At 40.0% G+C, this 19,170-nt stretch overlaps 1 protein-coding gene across 3 annotated transcripts in view; it reads left to right on the forward strand.

Annotated features, from left to right (window-relative positions):
- The window catches only part of LOC135912075 (palmitoyltransferase ZDHHC11-like), a 70,522-nt gene extending 52,640 nt beyond the window's left edge, over positions 1–17,882 (forward strand). For 2 of the 3 annotated variants that reach the window (XM_065444459.1, XM_065444458.1), the window contains 3 exons: positions 1,256–1,385; positions 8,382–8,472; positions 13,656–17,882. In XM_065444459.1, coding sequence (XP_065300531.1) covers positions 1,256–1,385; positions 8,382–8,472; positions 13,656–14,176 — 742 coding nt within the window. In that variant the 3' untranslated portion in view covers positions 14,177–17,882. Of the gene's footprint in view, positions 1–1,255; positions 1,386–8,381; positions 8,562–13,655 lie in introns of all 3 variants that reach the window. The other variant, XM_065444461.2, reaches the window with a different exon arrangement.
- Positions 17,883–19,170: the final 1,288 nt, after the last annotated feature.

Genomic DNA, 19,170 nt, shown 5'->3' on the forward strand with positions numbered 1-19,170 from the left:
CTATTCTTTGTTTAATTATTAAGATTGTTTGTGTAAAATGTATTTTTTGTATGCACTGTACTGCTGCTACTGTGCGGGTTCAGGGGCTTCTGCCAGGCACAAATTGCTTTTAGTTCCTGAATCATCCTGTGATTTTATATAACTTCATGGGATAAATTTAAATTCAAGTAATATTGTGGTCCCCAATGGTTCACCATATGTGATTGATAATAAAGTGTGTCCTTGTCAATTATAAATATAAATGTCAGGTGCATTTCCAGGCTCTTTCTCTTAATGCAATATGTATATATATATATTTACATATAGTCTGCTTTTCGGCTCGTATGTCATGTGTGTGCATATATATATATATATGTGATATAATCACAAGAACTTGCAACACATATGTTTGCAGGAGTTCTATTAAAAATGTAGCATTACAAGAAGTGTGTTGTATTTCTGCGTGTTATACAAGTGAGAATGTGTGCATCTTCCTAATTACCCACTTGAAAATAAAAACACATGCTTTGTAGCTTGACTTATACCTTTATTTTTAAGTGAACTGTCACCATGGATACAATTTTTTGCTATAGCATATGCTGCCCTCTGTGTGACAAATTGTGTTCATTATTCTTTGTTTTCCACTCATTACAGGGTCTATGTGTGTTACCAACATCTAAACATAGGCCAAATAGCATTTTTGCTAAACTCAGGCTGTGGTTTTAGAGCCTCTGCACAGCACATTGGCAAAAATAACATTTTAGAATATAAGATGTGTTAGGAACAGCCCTATAAAAATAATTCCATGTTTCCTTCTATGACTGTTTTTTTGTGAAAAATTTCTCAAAAGTGCTACAATTTGTACATTTTCACCTAGATGCAAAGGATTGAAAAACAAAAGCATTTTGCAAAACTGTTTTGTAATGATAGCAGAATGTTCAGACAATGCCATGCAAAGTTTGAAAGAATGCAAGAAACAGTCTATTTTTGGCAAATATTTGTTTTGCACCTGGTTTTCCACCATTTCGTGAAATTCAAATGTGCCTCACAGGCGCAAAAATGTTTCCGGCTCATAATATTTTGAGAAAATACTGTGCGAGTAATGCTTATGCATGTGAAACTTTTTTGAAATGTTTTGAGAGAAATGGATATTATTCAAACGCCACAGTTGGGATAGTTGGTGTGGAATGACCCTACATATACTTCAATTACCATTACATGCCTGCATATTCAAACTGCTTCCTGTTTTTGCATTTTGTCATCTGCACAAAAACAGGATCGACGTTCCCAATGGTCATGAAAAAAGTACCCGTGGTGGCTCATTGTACTCTCGAGATGTGCAGCAATCTAACAGTCCATCACGTCAGCGCTACGTCCTCCGAGAGATACACAAGTCAAGGCTTAAGGTGAGGCTAGAGAAAAATGTAGTTTCCAGAATTCTGCAATTTTACTGCTCTGAAAAGTCTTCTGACCAAAAAAAATCTCATCTGCAGACGCACTGCTGCATTTCTTCTCTCTCTCTCTCCCCCCTCGTCTAAAAAAAGAAAACAAGTGAGTCACTTGGGGGCTGGTCAATAGCACATTCTGCTTCCCACCTTTTTAAAGCTCCAAAGGGGCACTAACTGCTTTGAGGGCTGACTGCACTGGGGAGTTCACTTAAAATGAGGAACCAAGGAAATGCGTTGTACTAAAGGAATGGTGCAGCACAATTACATCTGTGACAAAACCCATTTTCACTCATGCTATTTCTCCTTTTCTTATTGACACACACATATGCACACCTTAAGTACCTCAGCAAGTGGATGGTAAAATGGCACCAGGGTAGCTAAATCGGTAAGAGCATCGTACTCATAATGCAAAGACGTGGGTTCGTATCCCACTTGTGGCCAGTTGTATTTTCCTCCGCTTTCATTTTTCATTTATTTATCATTTCTTTAATTCAATGAATACCTGCAGGTAGTTTCCCCCTATGCTGTTCATGGTGTCAGTATTTGTTGCCTTCTTATGACATGACTAATAAAAATTGAGCGCCTCAGTTTCCTTCTCGTTCACGCACGCACACACGCACACGCACGTGCGCACACACACGCACACACACACGGTAGAATCCCATTTTTTCGAGGGACTGTGGAAAAAAAGAAAAGAATAACGGCCCTGCCAGTACAGTTACTATACGTCCCGTTGCTCATACTGTGATCAGAAACGGCTTTGATAGGAAACAGCGCATGCATGCTTGTATAATTAAGGGACATGAACCGTGTATCGTTAGAGTGGCTAGAACTGGGAGATGTGAAAATTGGCTGCTCCAATTAAGCTTGCCAGGATGCACATTCCCGTTGTAGTGGCACTGTTGCTGGGGGTACCAGGGCATAGTAGCTGCTCGCAGCGTCTGTGGCATTGCACTCGCACACCGTGTTGCTTGCTTTTCGCAGGTGTAAGTTACTTTAACATTCAACAATGATATTGCCCTTTCACGGTGTACACCTATAGCACTGGACAACCTTCGAGTGCAACATCAGCATGAACCTCGCACCAGCAAAATAATCCAGTCATAATGCAACCATTCTTCGATAAAGCATACCTTGAAGGGGCCGCATTCTTTATTGCAGTTGTTGCACTTGCAAAATGATCTATATAAATCTTTATATGATTTATTTACATAGTTGGGGAGAGTAGCCTGAGGCCGTTCCAGTGGTAGGGTGGTATCTTTTGCCAATATTTCGTTGTTTCATTGCTCTGAAATTGGTGTTTGTTAATGTGTGAGAAATTGTTGTGGCCCTTATTTGGGCAGTCACATTTATCTAATTAGTGTGAAGGATCACGTCCATTGATGTATTCTCTTTTTCTCATTACACCTTTAAGTGGTGCCTAAGGTCATGCAATCGTGAAGCCAGTATGTATGCATGCTCAGCGTTGCAGAGAAATCGAGACTGAACTTTGGTTCATGGCTTTATAACACTTAGTTTTATGAGCAACAGTTTAATTATCTACGAGTATTTGTTGGATGTTGCCTTAATTTATGCAAGGCTTCACCCTTTTGATTTTTTTTTTTCAATTGCTGCTTGGTTGAGCCCCTTTAAAAGGGAATGAATCCTTGCGATAAAAGAAGAAAAAAAATCTTAACAACTAATCAGGTTAGACCTGCGCAGTACTTGCCAGCTAATCTGTGGCACACTGCTGCCTGTAGTACTTAGGCTGCTCACAATCTTTGAATGCATTCACATTGTGCTAAGCATACGTAGTTTGCTCTCAACAGCATGAATTAATTTGTACAGTGACGCTGATGGCTGTAGAAGACAGAAGTCTTCCTAATCCCATTCCTTGGATATGTCAGAGTCGGCACTTCCACGGTGGCGCTGTCTGTCCCTTGACACTTTGCAGGCATCCCAGCATAATTCAGTGTGTTGGCAGAACCCGCTTTCTTGTCACATTGCCTGCCATATAATAGTACACAAAGGGGCCATCGCTGCTGCATTGCTCTGTGTAGTTAGCATATGTTCCACGGCCACTTCTGTTGCCTCCATGAGAACCGTAGCATTAGACCTTCCTCTTGAGCCTCATTTTGCTGTAGAACCTCCTTTACTGTGCACGCACAGCGAAATTCTCCTGTAGAGCTCTGTCAGCCCTTAGGATAACTCACTCACAACTCGTAAGTTGCTCTGGAAAAAGGACACTTTTCTGTCAAGGATTTGTACCCTGCATTACACTGAGACACAAAACACCATGGTGACTGTTTTTTTTTTTTTTTTTTTTCTCATGTGTGTGTGTCCTCAATACCTAGGCATGCTAACATGAGGGAGTTTTGCAAAAGTATGTGGAATGGTAAGCTATGAATGTCATGACTGGTTCTATGAATCGCTTGCTTGTCTTCTTTACTTAAATACTCATATGCTCATATGCCTCTTGCTTATCTTGACTGGTGACCAGTCCCCGGAGCCCCAGGCCGGAGCACCCTATCTTGACCTAGTGGAGGGATTGCGCAAGGCGACATTTCTTGGCAAGGGAGATGCTCCAAGCTCTTCACACCTCCCAGTTTTAGCCACCCTAGTTCAGTCTCAGTAACCCCTTTCCACTCTTAATATGCTTTACCGCATAACATAGCTGTAGTGCAGTGAGAATGACTGCAGTGAAATGATAGAAACTCTAATTCTAGACTGACGATCGCAGACTTCTGGCATTTCATGGTGGGGCCACGGGTGGAGCTTGACAGACTTAACTGCACGTGTATATTTACCAACGCACGAGAGCAAATTTGCCTTTGCAGAGCTAAATTTGCGTGACCGCCGCGTTCAAACGCAACGCAATATGCAGGAACATTGCAGATTGGTGACCTACCAAATGCGAACCTAATACACAGGAGTCAGTCGGCTTTAGGTCGAGACCACGAAAACACCACACAGCAGTGGAGCCAAGGTGTGTGAGTAGTGGCGCTGGCTAACACTCCCAGGGTTAGTTCTAGTAGTAATATATAAATACCCCAGAAAGTGGATGGGAAGATGGCACAGTGGTAGCTCAATTGGTAAAGCATCACATGCGTAATGCAAAGACGTGGGATCGTTCCCCACCTGCAGCAAGTTTTTTTCATCCACTTTCAATTCCATTAATTTATAACTTCTTTATTTCATTTAGTCAGTACAAGTAAATTCCCCTGTGTCCTTGGTGTCTTTGTTTGTTGGCTTCTTATGATATGATTAATAAAAATCGGGCCCCTCGGTTAACCCCCTTTCTTCTCGTTCATTGCATAATGAGGGTCTTGAATCTGGCAACATTAATGCCTTCAGGTAGCACGTGTGGGATTATTGACCAGTTGCCTTCACCCAAAAAGATCACGTATTCGTGACACTTGCGGCAGAAAGGATGTTCCACATCCACCGCCAAGGCTTGTGAGTGGTGGCGCTGGCTAACACTCCCAGGGTTAGCTCTAGTAGTAACATATAAATACCCCAGAAAGTGGATGGGAAGATGGCACCGCATTGGTAGAGCATCGCACGTGTAATGCAAAGACGTGGGATTGTTTCCCAGCTGCGGCAAGTTGTTTTTTCATCCATGTTCAATTCCATTAAGTTATCATTTCTTTATTTCAATTAGTCAGCAAAAGTAATTTCCCCTGTGTTGTCCTCAGCGTCTTTGTTTGTTGGCTTCTTATGATTATATATATACAAAGCCAACAGGTGATGAGACCATGAAGTGGATGGATTGATAGCCGTCGCCGTAGCAGAATTGGTAGTGCAACATGCATAATGCAGAGGTTGTGGGTTCAGCTCCCACCGGCGACAAGTTATCTTTTTGTCCACTTCTATGTTCTTTTTCTTTATTATTTTCTTCATTTCAATTTCAAGCACAGCTAATTTCCCTGATGCTTTCCTTCGCTTCATTGTCTGTTGGCTCTATATAATCATGATTAACAAAGATCGAGCTCCTCAGTTTCCCTTCTTCACTCGTGTGTGTGTGTGTGTGTGTGTGTGTGTAAAGTGTCGTGTTGACTGATTCTTGTGTGCTGATATTGATGCGCAGTTTAAGAAAATAAAATTAGCTAGTGAGAACTTGTAGGGCCACTTTGAAAGGTAGGACGTGATGTTTTATCATTACTACTATTGGGAACATTCTTTGTTTGTAGTTTCTTATAGACCTATATTAAGTACTACTGCTATCAGTGACCAGTAACAGTGTCTCTAGACAATATCTCTAGAGATATCATACCAAAAGTAATATGCATCATGCCTGCGATGCTAGCTTTATTGTACTTCTTTTACCCTACTTACCTGAATATTGAAATTGGACATCTGAAATAGTCCTTCTATACTGTGCTGGCTTGTCAGTTTTAACGAAAATGTGCAAGCATAATCAAGAGTACCCAGTGTAGTATGTATGTAGGATATATGTGGTCATATGTGTAGCTGACACTGTGATGTGCACACACTAAGTTTGCCAGCACATGGCTGAAATTTGCTGCACGGGATTTGCTGTGACATTGTAGTAGCAGTTGGAGTGCCACAGAATGTACACGTAACCTCGCCACTTGTACAGGTAATAATCACTAGATAGCATGGTGTGCTTCTGGCTGGATGCTTGCGTATTTTAGTTAAAACTGACAAGGTGCATGTATTTATTTTTGTGGCTGTTGTGTTGCAATACCATATATTTGTGCATATAATCCACTTATGCTTATAATACCTGCATCCCCAATGATCCAGGTATTTCTACTGTCAGGGTAAAAAATTCTGTGTATACCCCACAAAAATAACTGAATGCAACATTGTTCAAATCTTTATAAAAGCAACCAGCCACACTTGTCAGCTCAAAGCAGACCTCCAAGAACAGTTGTGTATGTATTCACTTGTTGCTGCTTCTCACTGCCAATCAGTTTTGAAGTGTGGTGTGGCTTCACAGCAATACTAAGAAGGGACCACTTTATTTTGGCACAATGTAATACAATAAGGTTGACAGTTCAACTGGATCCTTAGCCTACATGGCTAGTTTTGGATCCATGACATGAGTCAGTACAAAATGCAATCCAAACCAAGAATACTATAGGCATGTTTTAAAAGTGATGTTTTAGTGATGGCTCAATATACAGACGTTTCTTTCTTAATGATGCAGGGTAGTTGCAAATTCTTGTGCCAACAAATGATAGGGAACATTGAGCATATACAATGCGAGTTTTGGCTAGTTGAATTTATGTTCAGCCTGCCTAATATCCTGTGTAGTTGCAAGAAATATTGATGAAAGATCTGGCATGTTTATGGCTAGTGTTTTATGGATGAAAACAGCTGTGTTGTAGTCCTGAATTTGGATAAATGGCATCATGTTTAACTATGCAAGATGCTGTGCGAAAAGTGCATCCTTAGTCACTGATGCAATTATTCTTACAGCATGTTTATGAATTTTAAGCAAAGGTGTCTATTACAAGACATAAGTCAAACACCATGATTCAATATATGCTAAATGGCAATTAAATATGCTGAAATATTTAAAAAAAACTGTGTTTAAGCTTGGAAATGTCTGCGTACCCTCAGTAAGGCATAACAATGAAAAACAAATTGTTTAGTTGCTCGTTTAATACATAGTGCCCAGTGTAGTGACAAGTCGAGAGTTATTCCTGAATATTTATCACTGCTAATTTGTTGGATTTGTGTCTCTGAGATACATGGCACATGTGTCAGAACCAGTATTTTGGCTAGAGGCAAATGCTATAAACTTCGCCTTTTTGGAGTTTAAAACAAGTTTATTGGTCTCAAAATGTGCTGGAGTATTCCACAGCTCGGTTTGAGCAATGTCTTCTCTTCTACTGTGGCTGTGGCAGTTGAGCACGGCCAGGCATGCTCTATCTTGGAGGTAACCTGTGATGGGTTCGAAGGCTAGGCGACTCGAGATAGCTTATGGCTTCGTGTTTCTGCCTGGTTCACCGTGAAGCGAAAGGCGGCATGAAGGGGAATTCGCCCGGCACTGCTGCTGCTCTTCATCACACCATCGTTCTGACAGCGAGTGTCCTCAGTCAAAGAGTGAAATGTCTTCATTATTGCCTGTGCATGTGTGAGAACTTGCTTGTTAATTTAGTTAATAAGCGAATGTATACAGCAGTTTATGCAGCTGATAAAACCACTAGGCCTACTTTGTATAGCTGTCTAATAATTTGCATGGCCCTTGCGCCATTAAACACCACGCATAATCTAATATCATATCCTAATCCATGCTGCACCTTTCAGGCAAAACTGCAACTTTTTTTTTTAGTAAGCTTACAGCTGTACCATTGTAACCCATGGCCTTATTTGACTGCATAAGCTTTAGAATGTCTATTGCTTTTGCTGTAATTTCTGAGAAGACAAATGTAGTCATTTGAGAGAGGGGGGGGGGGGGGGATTGAGGCAAATCACGTCTTGAGCATGCTGGTTACATGGTGTAGTACTGTCTATATTAACAAAGTAATCGTTAAATGGCGCAGCAAGATCGGTATTAGTAATGCCTTATGTGTCAAGATCTGTTAGTACATGGCACTGTTTTGTTTGACAGAGCTGGAAAGTAACAGGTTCAACACTTTTTCACATGCTCAATTGATGCTAGCATCATTAACCTCAGAAAAGTTTGTTTCATCTTAGCGATTTCTAGTTATCAGAGTCCCACTTTTTTGCCAAGCGAATTGTTTGTAGGCTTAGGTCTGTTGATGTGTGCACTTCTATGCGAGTTTTGCCTTCAGAGGCAGCTGCACAGCAATTCAGTATGCATTGCCATAAAGCCATAGCTGACAGCAAAATTCACATGTTAGTCTCACCCTCAGTTTAAAATATATTTTTTGTGAGTTTATGCACAAAAAACAGTGTGTTTAGCTCTCCAATAAAGAATGTTGCATGTTTAACAGAATGCATAGAGGTCTCCATTGTGATAAGACCTTTAAAATTCTTTAGGTGGCTCGCAAGAACCGGGGTGGCAAGCTGATGGAAGTGTCGGAGCATGGCAGCCATGCCGCTCCGATTGTGGGGCTCGCCAATCAGCAAGGTAGTGGTTCTTGGGGTCACCGCACAGACGCTGTGAGGCTGTGAGCGTGCATGTCCTACTACACTGCACCTGCCTTGGCTGCTCTGCAGGTACTGGCTTCTTGTGCTTTCTCCCCACACCTCCTGGCCCTTTGTTTCCCAGAAACCTCTTCCCCATGTAATCACGAGTTCCAGCTATTGCTTTAGTTCCATTCTCAAAATCCAACTTAGAGAATGCAATTTCCTTAGTCTCATGGACTGCTCTGCACAATCCTCCCATGAAGTTGATTTTTTTGTATTTATTTATTTCTTTATCTTACGCTCACACAATAATGTTCCAAAAATCAGCAGATCTGCTTCAGCACTCCGATACTTTCTTTTTCATAATACTGTTGTGCTTGTCTAGCTTATTAATGTACACTTTGATGTAATTTTTAGTCATGCAACTGTCTGTTCACTAAAATCAATATGGACGACTGCTGTATTAGGCGTAATTGCATGGTAACAGTTGGGTCATGGTTTGTGATGCAGCATTTCAGCTTTAGGTGAAATATAAGAAATAGTTCATAAGTGTGGAGAGGAGGGGGAGCATACATAACATAAACTTTATCAAGATTTGTTGATCTCAGTAAATTACTTGAGTTGCACTACTTCAGTGTGACTGCAGAATTTCTCATGAGGTTTCATTCCAAGACATTTAAAACCCTGTTAATTGTTATAATTATCATTGGCCCTAGTCAATTGTTGAAATTGGAATTAAAAGCATTTCGTATGAGAAATACACCAATTTAAGCTACTTTGCTAGTGTGAACAAAAGAGGTGAAAGGTGAACTTGATTAGCAACAATTTTACTAACAAGTGACATACTGCAGTTGTCTCGTATTTGAATAAACAAAATTAATATTGTATTTCGTGTAAACAGCAAACTTGATGGACTTACGCGGACTACAGATTAATCGATCTCTGAAGACACTCTTGAAAATAGAAAACAGAATTAGGTAAAGCTTTTCTTTCATTTTCACTACTGTTACTTTCAGAGTCCCTGTCAAGCAACATGAACTCTCTGTATCCCACTAGACAATATTACAAGGGTGATAATTTTATCAGATGTGAGGCACCTAGTTTCCCGCATTCTGTTTTCATGGGAAAAAGAAAGCTTGGCTGATTAGTATTAGCATTTTACAGTGTCATCCATTTATAAAAAGTTTGCTTTGGTGCTCATCTCTAGATGTGCTATAACATGCAGCAAACGAAAGAAAGATGCCTATGAATTAGTTCTACTGGTATAGCCACAAAATCTGACTGCATGATCGACACCGCTTTGTCTTGGGGCTGACAACACTAGTGTAATTCATTAAAGAAGTTGTAAAACTACAATACAATCACTGGTGCTTTGTCTTGGCACTCGGAGGTTTTATAGTGACTGTTTGTTAGACAATTCTGCCGCAGCACTTTATGTACTTCCTCCTCAATCCCAACAGTGTAGCTCAAGAAATTGGCAGTTTCTGCAATCGTGAAACTAAGGTGCAAACAAGCTACATGTGGAAAAGCTAAATGTACAGAAAAGATGCGTGTTGCCACTCCACGTTTGTGTCAACTGCCAAGGCTCTCTCTTTTCTCTATAGTAGTTGAAGAAATTGCCAAAGGCAGGCATAAGCACACTGCTCCTCAATTCCTAAGTGACCAACACTGGATGCAAAGCTGACTGCAGTACATGTAAAATGCAGTTGAACTCTGGGAAACAGTTGGTGCAGCAATTCTTCTGCATGATAGAGCAGATAAGTCTTTGGCGTTTGTGAACTGTGACTGTCTGGTTTTTAAGAATCGCGAGAGGCGAGAACTGTTTCTAGTGTTTGGCAAACTGCTGCAGCTAAATATCACTAGCAGTTAAGTGCATATGGAGCCAAAATACAATGTGCGCACTTAAAACTGTACGCTGTTACCACTTGTACGAGACTCTTAAGAAACAATAGCTCTCCTGGAGGCTGTGTAAGCTCGAAAATTGCTATTATTGAAGCATATGGAAAGAGGTGGCGACTACAGAAAACCTTTCAGCACAGGGACTTCATTATTACTAATATAACCGTAAAGCTTCGTTAGTAGTCACATTGATGGCTCTGTTTGTCTCATTTATTGTGCGCTGGGATAGATGAGTTGTCACACTTCCTGTCAGTGAGCAGAAACTACATTTGTCAGACCTTTGCCCCCCTTAATTTTTTTCTATATATTAGTAAAACCATCTAGTGCTTTCCTTCTTTTTTTTTTTTGCTAACGAATTTGCAGCTTATGCCATTTTTCAGTGGCATTGTTTCATTGTTTTTGTCTAGTTTAATCTGCACTGCTGAAACTGCACCATTTCTTTTTGTTCCCCAAGCTTGAAAGCTGTAAATGTCATTTGACTTTTATTGTTTTCAGCGCCTTTTTCACTGCAGTGGTTGCAAGCTGCATAAGCTTCTTGCCTCGCATTTTTTTACATAAAGCACTTATGCACATTTTATACATTTGTATGGGTGATGAAAAGATGTGCAAACTGTAAGTCGTCTGTATTCTGCACTTGTTGGTGTGGCTCGTGTTTCTTTCAGGATCTGATGTGCTGTACTGTGTGTCTATGGCTATAAAAACAGGCAGTTTTCTTTTCACTAGAGTTAGTTTTAGAGTTATAGAGTTAGTTTACGCTGTTGTTTTGACTACTTGTCCTTATTCCTGGAAAGGTTCATTCCATTCCAAAAGATATTTGTTTCCCACATTGCATGGTGATACGAGAGCATTCAAGCAGTAGAATTTTTTTGTAAACTTCTAATGTTTGGAAAAGACCAGCTTCAAATAGTGCTTGAAGCCACTGGCTGAATACTAAATAATTCATTACAAAGAAGAGTATATAGAAAAAGTCAGAGGAAACTAAAATGATACTAACCTTATGGCCTTCTATAATGTTCTGACATTATATATAGTGATTTAAGTTTTTGGTATTTACCATTAAATTCTGAAAAGGACCTGCAGATTCCAAGCAGTTTCATTCACTTTGTAAACATCTTTTTTCTCGTAATGGTGAACCGCTTACAAGTTCTTTTTATTCCACTGCTATGCTTTTTCCTTATCTGCAAAAGCACGCTCTGCACTTTCAGACTTGTAAACAATGCCATGACACTCTTAAAGCGATTAATCCAGTCATCCTCCTGAAAACCCTGAAAAGAAGCAATGTCCTTGGATTTAGCAAGCATTACAGTGCCACTGGTGGGAATATTCAACGTCCTGGCACTATGAAGTGTGTGGAGAGGGCGTCTTCACCATATTTGTATGTGGCCTGATGTAGCCAATTCTGAGCTTTGCACTCGCCGTCTTCATTTATTGCAGCCCTCATCTTCTCTTTCTCCTTCAGAATGCTTGAGATTGCAGACTTCAGCACTCCATTTGCACAAATCTTCATTCTTAGTACAATTGGCAAGCTCTTGAAAAACTGCATTTTTACTACTAATGTCAATAATTTTTCACTTCATTGATGTTGAGGCTCCTTCTGACATTGCAAACCATGTGCGAATGAAGAATGCAAGTGCTTCACTGCTGGCGATAATGGCAACCTCAAGTGAGTTTGAAACTCCTGCAGAAAAAAAAAATATTGCTCCACGTGTTGTTGGGGAGCATCAACGTACCCACCACTGTAGTCCAGTGACTGTGGCATTGCGCTGCATGGGTCCGATCCTGGCCGCAGCAGCTATGTTTCAATGTGGTAAAAATGCAAAACACTTGTGTACTCAGATTTAGGTGCATGTTAAGGAACCCTACGTTATCAAAATTAATCCACAGTCCCCCACTATGACGTGCCTCATAATCAGATGGTGGTTTTGTACTTAAAACCCCAGAAATGCGTTTTCATTTTCTTGAAGCACCAACACTATGCAAGGGAAGAAAAGCCAATGCATCGCACAGCTGTGATTGCTTGTGTAATGCCACTTCAATGGCAGGACATCCACGAGCCTAAAAGAAAGAAGAAAAAAAGAACATAAGTGAACATAAATAAACTTGAGGCTTGAAACACTGCACTGATTGACTATGTGGCGTGGCATGTGCTTGGGGGGTGCCACATGTCTTCTCCCTTCCCCTGGCTCATCTAGACGCTGGCGTGCTGGGATTTATTGCGTTTGTTGTAGCAGGACTGTGCAGGGCACAAGGTCACTATAAGTAGATGGCTCTCTCATCAACTCCTTGCAAAACATTCTGAGCACTTAGCAACTATTTGCAGTAACCAAAAGTTCGCTCTAGACAGGGTTGTTACATGTGGACTTGACCGTATTACATTTATCATAGGATAATCCTTTGTATGCATTTTGGCACATGCAGTAATGCTGGTCACAGTCTTATTGTAAGTTTCAATATTCAGAAATTGCAGAAGGATTCAACAGTGGATAAAAGGGCTGTCTGTATTTGTTTCATTTAAGTACATCTAAGCCAAGGTTTGAAGCAAAGGTATGCTTTAGATGCTTATTGCACCTGTTTGATATGAGAAATTTCACTGCTTGAGGCTAAGGTACAGCAGTTGGATGCACTTGTGGTTCTGAAGCACTTGCTTTGGTTTCATTTTTGATTTGCTAAAATGGATGAAATGTTTCTCATTCAAAATAAATGTGCATCAGCTGGCATTTAGTGACAGCCATAAGGTGGTAGAATGTTCAAGCACACAGAAAAAGAAAAGCTTTGTTATAGGAGCAGCTAAAGAAGCCTTATGCATGAGGCATGGTACTTATATTTTTAGAATGACAAATTGTTTACCATAAACTATTTATATTCTTCTGGAATGAGCAAGAGAATTTATTTACTGCTTGTTTTTTGCAGAAACCAAACATTTTTCAACGTTGTAGTACTTGTGTACAAAGTTAGGTTTCTTCTTCAAAATGATCAGTGCTACTAACACGCCCCCAAGCAGTATAGTACTAACGTGCAATCAAATATTAGCTACAAAGGGAAGTTTATTGATGTACTAACTCTCTTGTTTTAATTATTTTTCCTTCCATTTTTGGTTTGACCTTCAAAAGCATCCATGGGCCATAGCCCTGTAGTCTTTGTGCCGTGTTTTATTAAAAGTGTTGTTTGGTTGTACTACACAAGGAGGAGATTAAACATTGTGTGTGCTTTGTCGCTCTGCCTTCATTTTGATAATGCTACTTCAAGTGACCACAGCATCAAAGTCCTGCTCTCTCATGCACATAGGGATGACATCACCTGCAAGGGCCTCTGATCTCCGACCTAAACTCGATTCCATCAGCCTGGCTGGCATCACCTCAGCCAGCCGCTCAGTCTCCCAGTCATCCTTGGACACTGATGATGCAGTCCAGGTTCCCGTGGCAGCCAATGCAGCCTTAAGCCTGGGCACTTCTGCCTGTGGAGGAAGCCTTAGCAACTTGCTCTTTTCTGAAAATGCTGTGTTGCCAGCATCCACACCTGGAGAGTTGCTCATAGAGCACCACTCAGATTTGTACAAGGAGAGCCCACGGGAAGCTCGGCCACATGTCAGGGCCTTGCCACCTCTTGCCAAACGCTTAATAGCTCCACCTGCTGCTGCTGCAACAACAGTGTCCAGTGCTGATGCCGAGGGTGAAGTGTTCACCCTGTCATCTCAATTGCCTGAAACACCGGATGGTGATATCCAGCGTTGGGCTGTCAGGTCAGCTTCCATTCCTTGTGGTAAGACATTTCAAGTGTCCGCTGATGTTGTTACAGAGCCCCGGTGATATTAGGTCACTCAGGAAAAAGTTAAAGGGTTGCTGTCATTCTCTTGTTCGCATTCTCATCAGCTGCTTCTTTGAACAGGAACAGCTGAAGAGGCGCATGTTGCATTCAGTCTGGTCTAAAGGCTAGCATTGTTGTACACCTTCCAGATAACTGTAATGTTTTTTAATGTATTGTATTGTACAACACTGAATGTGTGAACTGGCTTGTGCAAATTAATTTGTGCCTGTTCACCTACTTCGCATCACAGTTACTGTGTGCACAATCGCTGTTTGTTTCATGGTATTAAACCCTGTACAAGGATGGCCATTTTAATGTCTGTGGACACTTTATGTGTGGAACTTCCTTTGCACATGTGTATATGTATTTGTGCGTGTTTGTCTGGATTTCATGTTCTTGTATGTTGTTGCACATTTAGAAAGTAATTTATGGGCAATGTTTTAAAATATGTACAAGGTAAATCTGTCTTTGCTGATTCAATCTTATTTGTTAATATGCCAACTTGATAGTATCAGTATCAAGCTCATTCAGCATCAGATCATACAGTAGTCCTTGCTGGAGTCAGCATTGTCACTTTAGGCTGAGAATGACAGGATCATTTTATGCCACTGTGTGTGACTTATAGCGATATTAGCTTCCATCACAATAATCCGTAAACAGTTTGAATGAAACAGACTTGTGAACACTGCCGTGTTTACTTTATTCTTTTTCTACAGTTAAATTAGCCATAGCTATTCTATTTTATTTTTCGTCCTTTTTCCTTGCACTGAAACCTCACTTAAACAAGCATTTGCAATTCACAGAAAAGTGTCTTTGGCACATATCATTTGCTTCACCTTATATTTCACAAGCCTTCGTGTATTCTCATTGGCTATGTAAAATGCTTGAACCCAGGTGTAGGTGTAGAAATACTAGATACAGGATGCATCACGTAATGCATAGTTACTTTATTCTAAAAAGATTAACTGAATCCATAATTGTGTTACCTCAAACGGATTCTGTTCTGTTCATTTATAAGGTTAAGTGACATGGTTGATGTGGCATTTAATGATGTAGCTTACTTTCACTGAAATAAATTTTCTTACTGCATACCTTGTATGTTTAGACAGTTGAAGTTTGCAGATTTGTGAAGCCTGTTAAGTGAAGTTTCAGGGCATTAAGTACAATTAGTATTATAGAGCAGCGATCTGTAAGGCTAATGTGGGCTCAAGTCCAAAAGGTGCAGCTGCAGATAAGCCTTCTGAAATACTTAACTATAAAAGAACAACATGCCCAACTGTGGTTCAAAGGAACATGTTTTACTGTAAAACTTGTTGAATATATTACTTTATTGATATGTGTGTGTTTTTATACACCATACACATTATTGTACATGTGTCAAAAGTAGGGCACAATGCATAAAAATGCATTTTATATACTATGTGCCCTCAAGTAGTGACATAATAGGGGAACTAGTTTTGACACAATGGGACTTGCAATTTTCTTATGTCCTTTTTCTTTTGGTCAATCACTACATGCTGTTTTGCATAGTAACTCTCTCGGGCAAGTTGTACTTGGTGTGCTGTTAGGGAAACATTCACCTTTTAACCTGTGCTATGGATTTATATTTTTTACTGTGCATATCAACCTCTCTGCTCATGTTCACTATACATTTTGTGCCAGCATCACTACAGGTAAGTAGAAGTTGTAGTAAGCGACATATATCTTCCATCATTTTAACTTATTCCACATGTTTTGTAGTGTGTGAGAATTGTTTAACTTAAGAAGTGCTGCATAAAAGTTGTATTGCACACATTTTATGCTTGTGTTAAAGAAAGATGCCCTAAAAGCCAGATAGCATTTGTGATCTGAGCTATTGAAGCTGTAAATGGAGAGTACAGTAACAATGTTTCATACCCGCCATGGTAGTGCAGTTGCTATGGCATTGGGCTGCTGTGCTCAAGGTCGCGGGTTCAATCCCGGCTGCGACGGCCGCATTCTGATGGAGGCGAAATGCAAAAACACTTGTGGGTATTTAGGTGCATGTTAAAGAAATCCAAGTGGTCAAAATTAATCCGAAGTCCCCCACTATGGCATGCCTCATAATTACATTGTGATTTTGGCATGTGAAACCCCAGGAGTTAGTTCAAATTTCAACAATGTTTGATTTTTTTGCAATAAAGAAGCTACAATATTTTGTTTAGTCAAATATTAAGCAGTTACCTTTATATAGTTAAATTTTAGCTAAAGTCTACCAGCAGTCTGTATATTTTTTGAAGTCCCGTGGCTGTGCGAATTGCAATTTCCCATAATGAAAGGGTTATTTCATTGTTGATAATTTTTTCAGTTATGGTTCAGTTTTACATCTTCCTTTTGATGTTTGTTTAAAAGTGCTGAATTGATTGTTCTGATAATTTTAGAAAGTTGAGCTTGCATAGTAAATATCAGCTACTGGTTCTGGTTCTAAACTATATGTAAAATGTCGAGTTCATTGTTCATGTAGAATGTTTGAACAGACAAAAGTTTGCAGACCATGAGATTACAAAAACATGCTTACGCAAATTATGCACATTACACAAATTATGCACATAGCCCGGAACTCAACTGTACATACTGGTGATCCCAAATGCAATTGAAGACAACAGCACTTGTTAATTCAAGACCTCACTCTTACACTGCGAAGAAATTTTCACAGGACGTCATGGTTTGTAAACTTTTGTTCGTAGTTGTACATATTTTCTTGGCAATGAATCTGAAGCATTGTATCTGATGTTTGCAATCGATACACTTGTGATTCTATTGAAGCCGGCATCTCCCCAAGATTTATGCGATCAGGGCCCATTCAAGCTATGTATACTCTATATGGCTGCAGTTTAACTCTGTGTAAGCAATCCTCCCTCTAGTCATGGGTAATAGATACACGACCAGTTGTATATATATAGTATATATGTGCTGAGGACAGTGGCCCAACATATATTTTTTTTCCATTTTACTGCATTCACACTAATGGTGTCTCACTGTTTCAAGTTTCTTGTAAGACGTCTCTCTGTCTGTCTGCATGTCAGCTAAGTCTCGTTTTGATGGACCGCATGTGTGCTGCATATATTCAGACGTATGCCATGCCTTTCACATGCTGAAATGTTAGATTTGCTCAGAACAAACGTGTTCATCAATAGGCGCGGTGAGTATTGTTGATCTTGTTTTTTATTCATAGCGGGTGTGCATATAGAATGTGTCCACTGTTGGAGTCATACAGCTTATTCTCATAGCTCTATTTTGCTGGAAACTGATTCTCAGGCTAACATAATTTAACAGAGACATGAGAAATATTTAGAAAATATATAAAAGTGCTTTTGTCTGCTCAGGCATGCCAGTGCTACAATATATTTACAAGCTTTACAACCACAACTGCCCATTCTTAAATGAAATTTCTTTTTAATCACTTTAGTTTAAGGTCTTTTAATCATTGTGATTTATGACAGCGCTGTGTTGTTTAGTGATATTTACTTAAACATAGCATAAATATATTTTTGTGTATAGATTGTGATATTTTTTAGTTATTGTTACTGAAGGAAAGTTAGCTGCCTTTGATGAATATCTGGTCTTAGTTTTGAGCCAATGTGAGTAGCCATATTTTTGGATGCCATTTATTGCCTCTCTGCGCCTCACTAATGTTGTGTAAAAGCACGGCACCGGCGTCAAATAAAAAGTAATGTTTGCATGCTGAAACATTCCTGTCCTGTCTTCATTTGAAGTGTGTAAACTCGGATGTCAAGCACCGACCCAGTGGATATCCTTTTGGCATCCACTGTGAGGATCTGGGTATTCCTGAGATGTGCCAAATTTGTCCAGCAGTCACCCCTTTCATGATCATTTGATCACACTTTCCACGCACTGTAGACATCCCTTGCATGTTCGTGAGGAACATCATGGGGACATGTTGGGTTTAGTGCACGGACATGTCAAGGGCCTTTTGCACAATGTTTTATCACTATAATGAATATTAACTTCACAGCAGCTGCGCACTGTATGACAGATGCAATGGGCAAAACGCCCAGACAGCAGGATCCGATACATCGGCTGCACACGTCTTCCATGCCAAATGCACCGGCCGTAAACTCAGCCCTCTCAGATTCCTCTTTAAAAAATTATGGGCATTTATTAGGTCTGAAAAAAATGAATTTCCAAGATATTTTGTGTGAAATAATTTTTTTGGCTGCTAAGTGCCATTTGAATTCTCTTAAAAGCAAAACATATTGTAAAAGAAAAAAATCATTTTAAAAAATTTGTCCTAATGCATAGAAAGCAAAATTTCATCTCAAGTACCTTACAAAGGATCAACTCTGCAGGCCCCGATATTAATTCCGATATACTTATAATGCGAGCAAGAAGGCCAATTTGAGATGAGATTTTCTATAAACACTGGGTTTTCTGCAGTTGTCTTGTTTACTATTACTGGCGTTCTTGTGTCCAGATAATTGGCTAAAGTATTTGGCATGCAGCAACCTCTAAATATTGAAAAGTGATCTCAAGGTTGTAAAAATTGCATTTGCGTCATGTTTTCAACTGTATATATCGCGCATTGAGGTGGTCCACTTAAAAATATAAAAGGTTGCGTATTTCATAGAAGGCCGCCTAAGAATTTTCGCGGGATGTTTAATTGCATTAATTTTGTTTCAGGCGAGAAATATTTTTTTATTATTTTCGAACCTTCGACCATACTGTATACAGCGCCATTGACCAGCCGTGCATCTTCACTAGAATACATGCCTCGGTGTGGCGGGGGAAAGTTTGTGCTGACCGGGTTTTTCTATGGAAGGCTATTGCCGAAGTGCTTGAGACTGCCGTACATGCCTCCATTTGTTTAATCACGTCCAACTCCTGTGTCAATGAACATGAAGTCAGGCTTGCGAAGGTCACGGATAGTAATGATCGATAGAAGTGGTGAGATTGTGTACCTGTGATTGGGGGATACAGCTCTCTGAAAGCGGGGTGCTAGTTTGATTTTTCTCTTTCT

Source organism: Dermacentor albipictus, chromosome 1, assembly GCF_038994185.2.
Source record: "Dermacentor albipictus isolate Rhodes 1998 colony chromosome 1, USDA_Dalb.pri_finalv2, whole genome shotgun sequence".
NCBI classification, from domain to species: Eukaryota; Metazoa; Arthropoda; class Arachnida; order Ixodida; family Ixodidae; genus Dermacentor; species Dermacentor albipictus.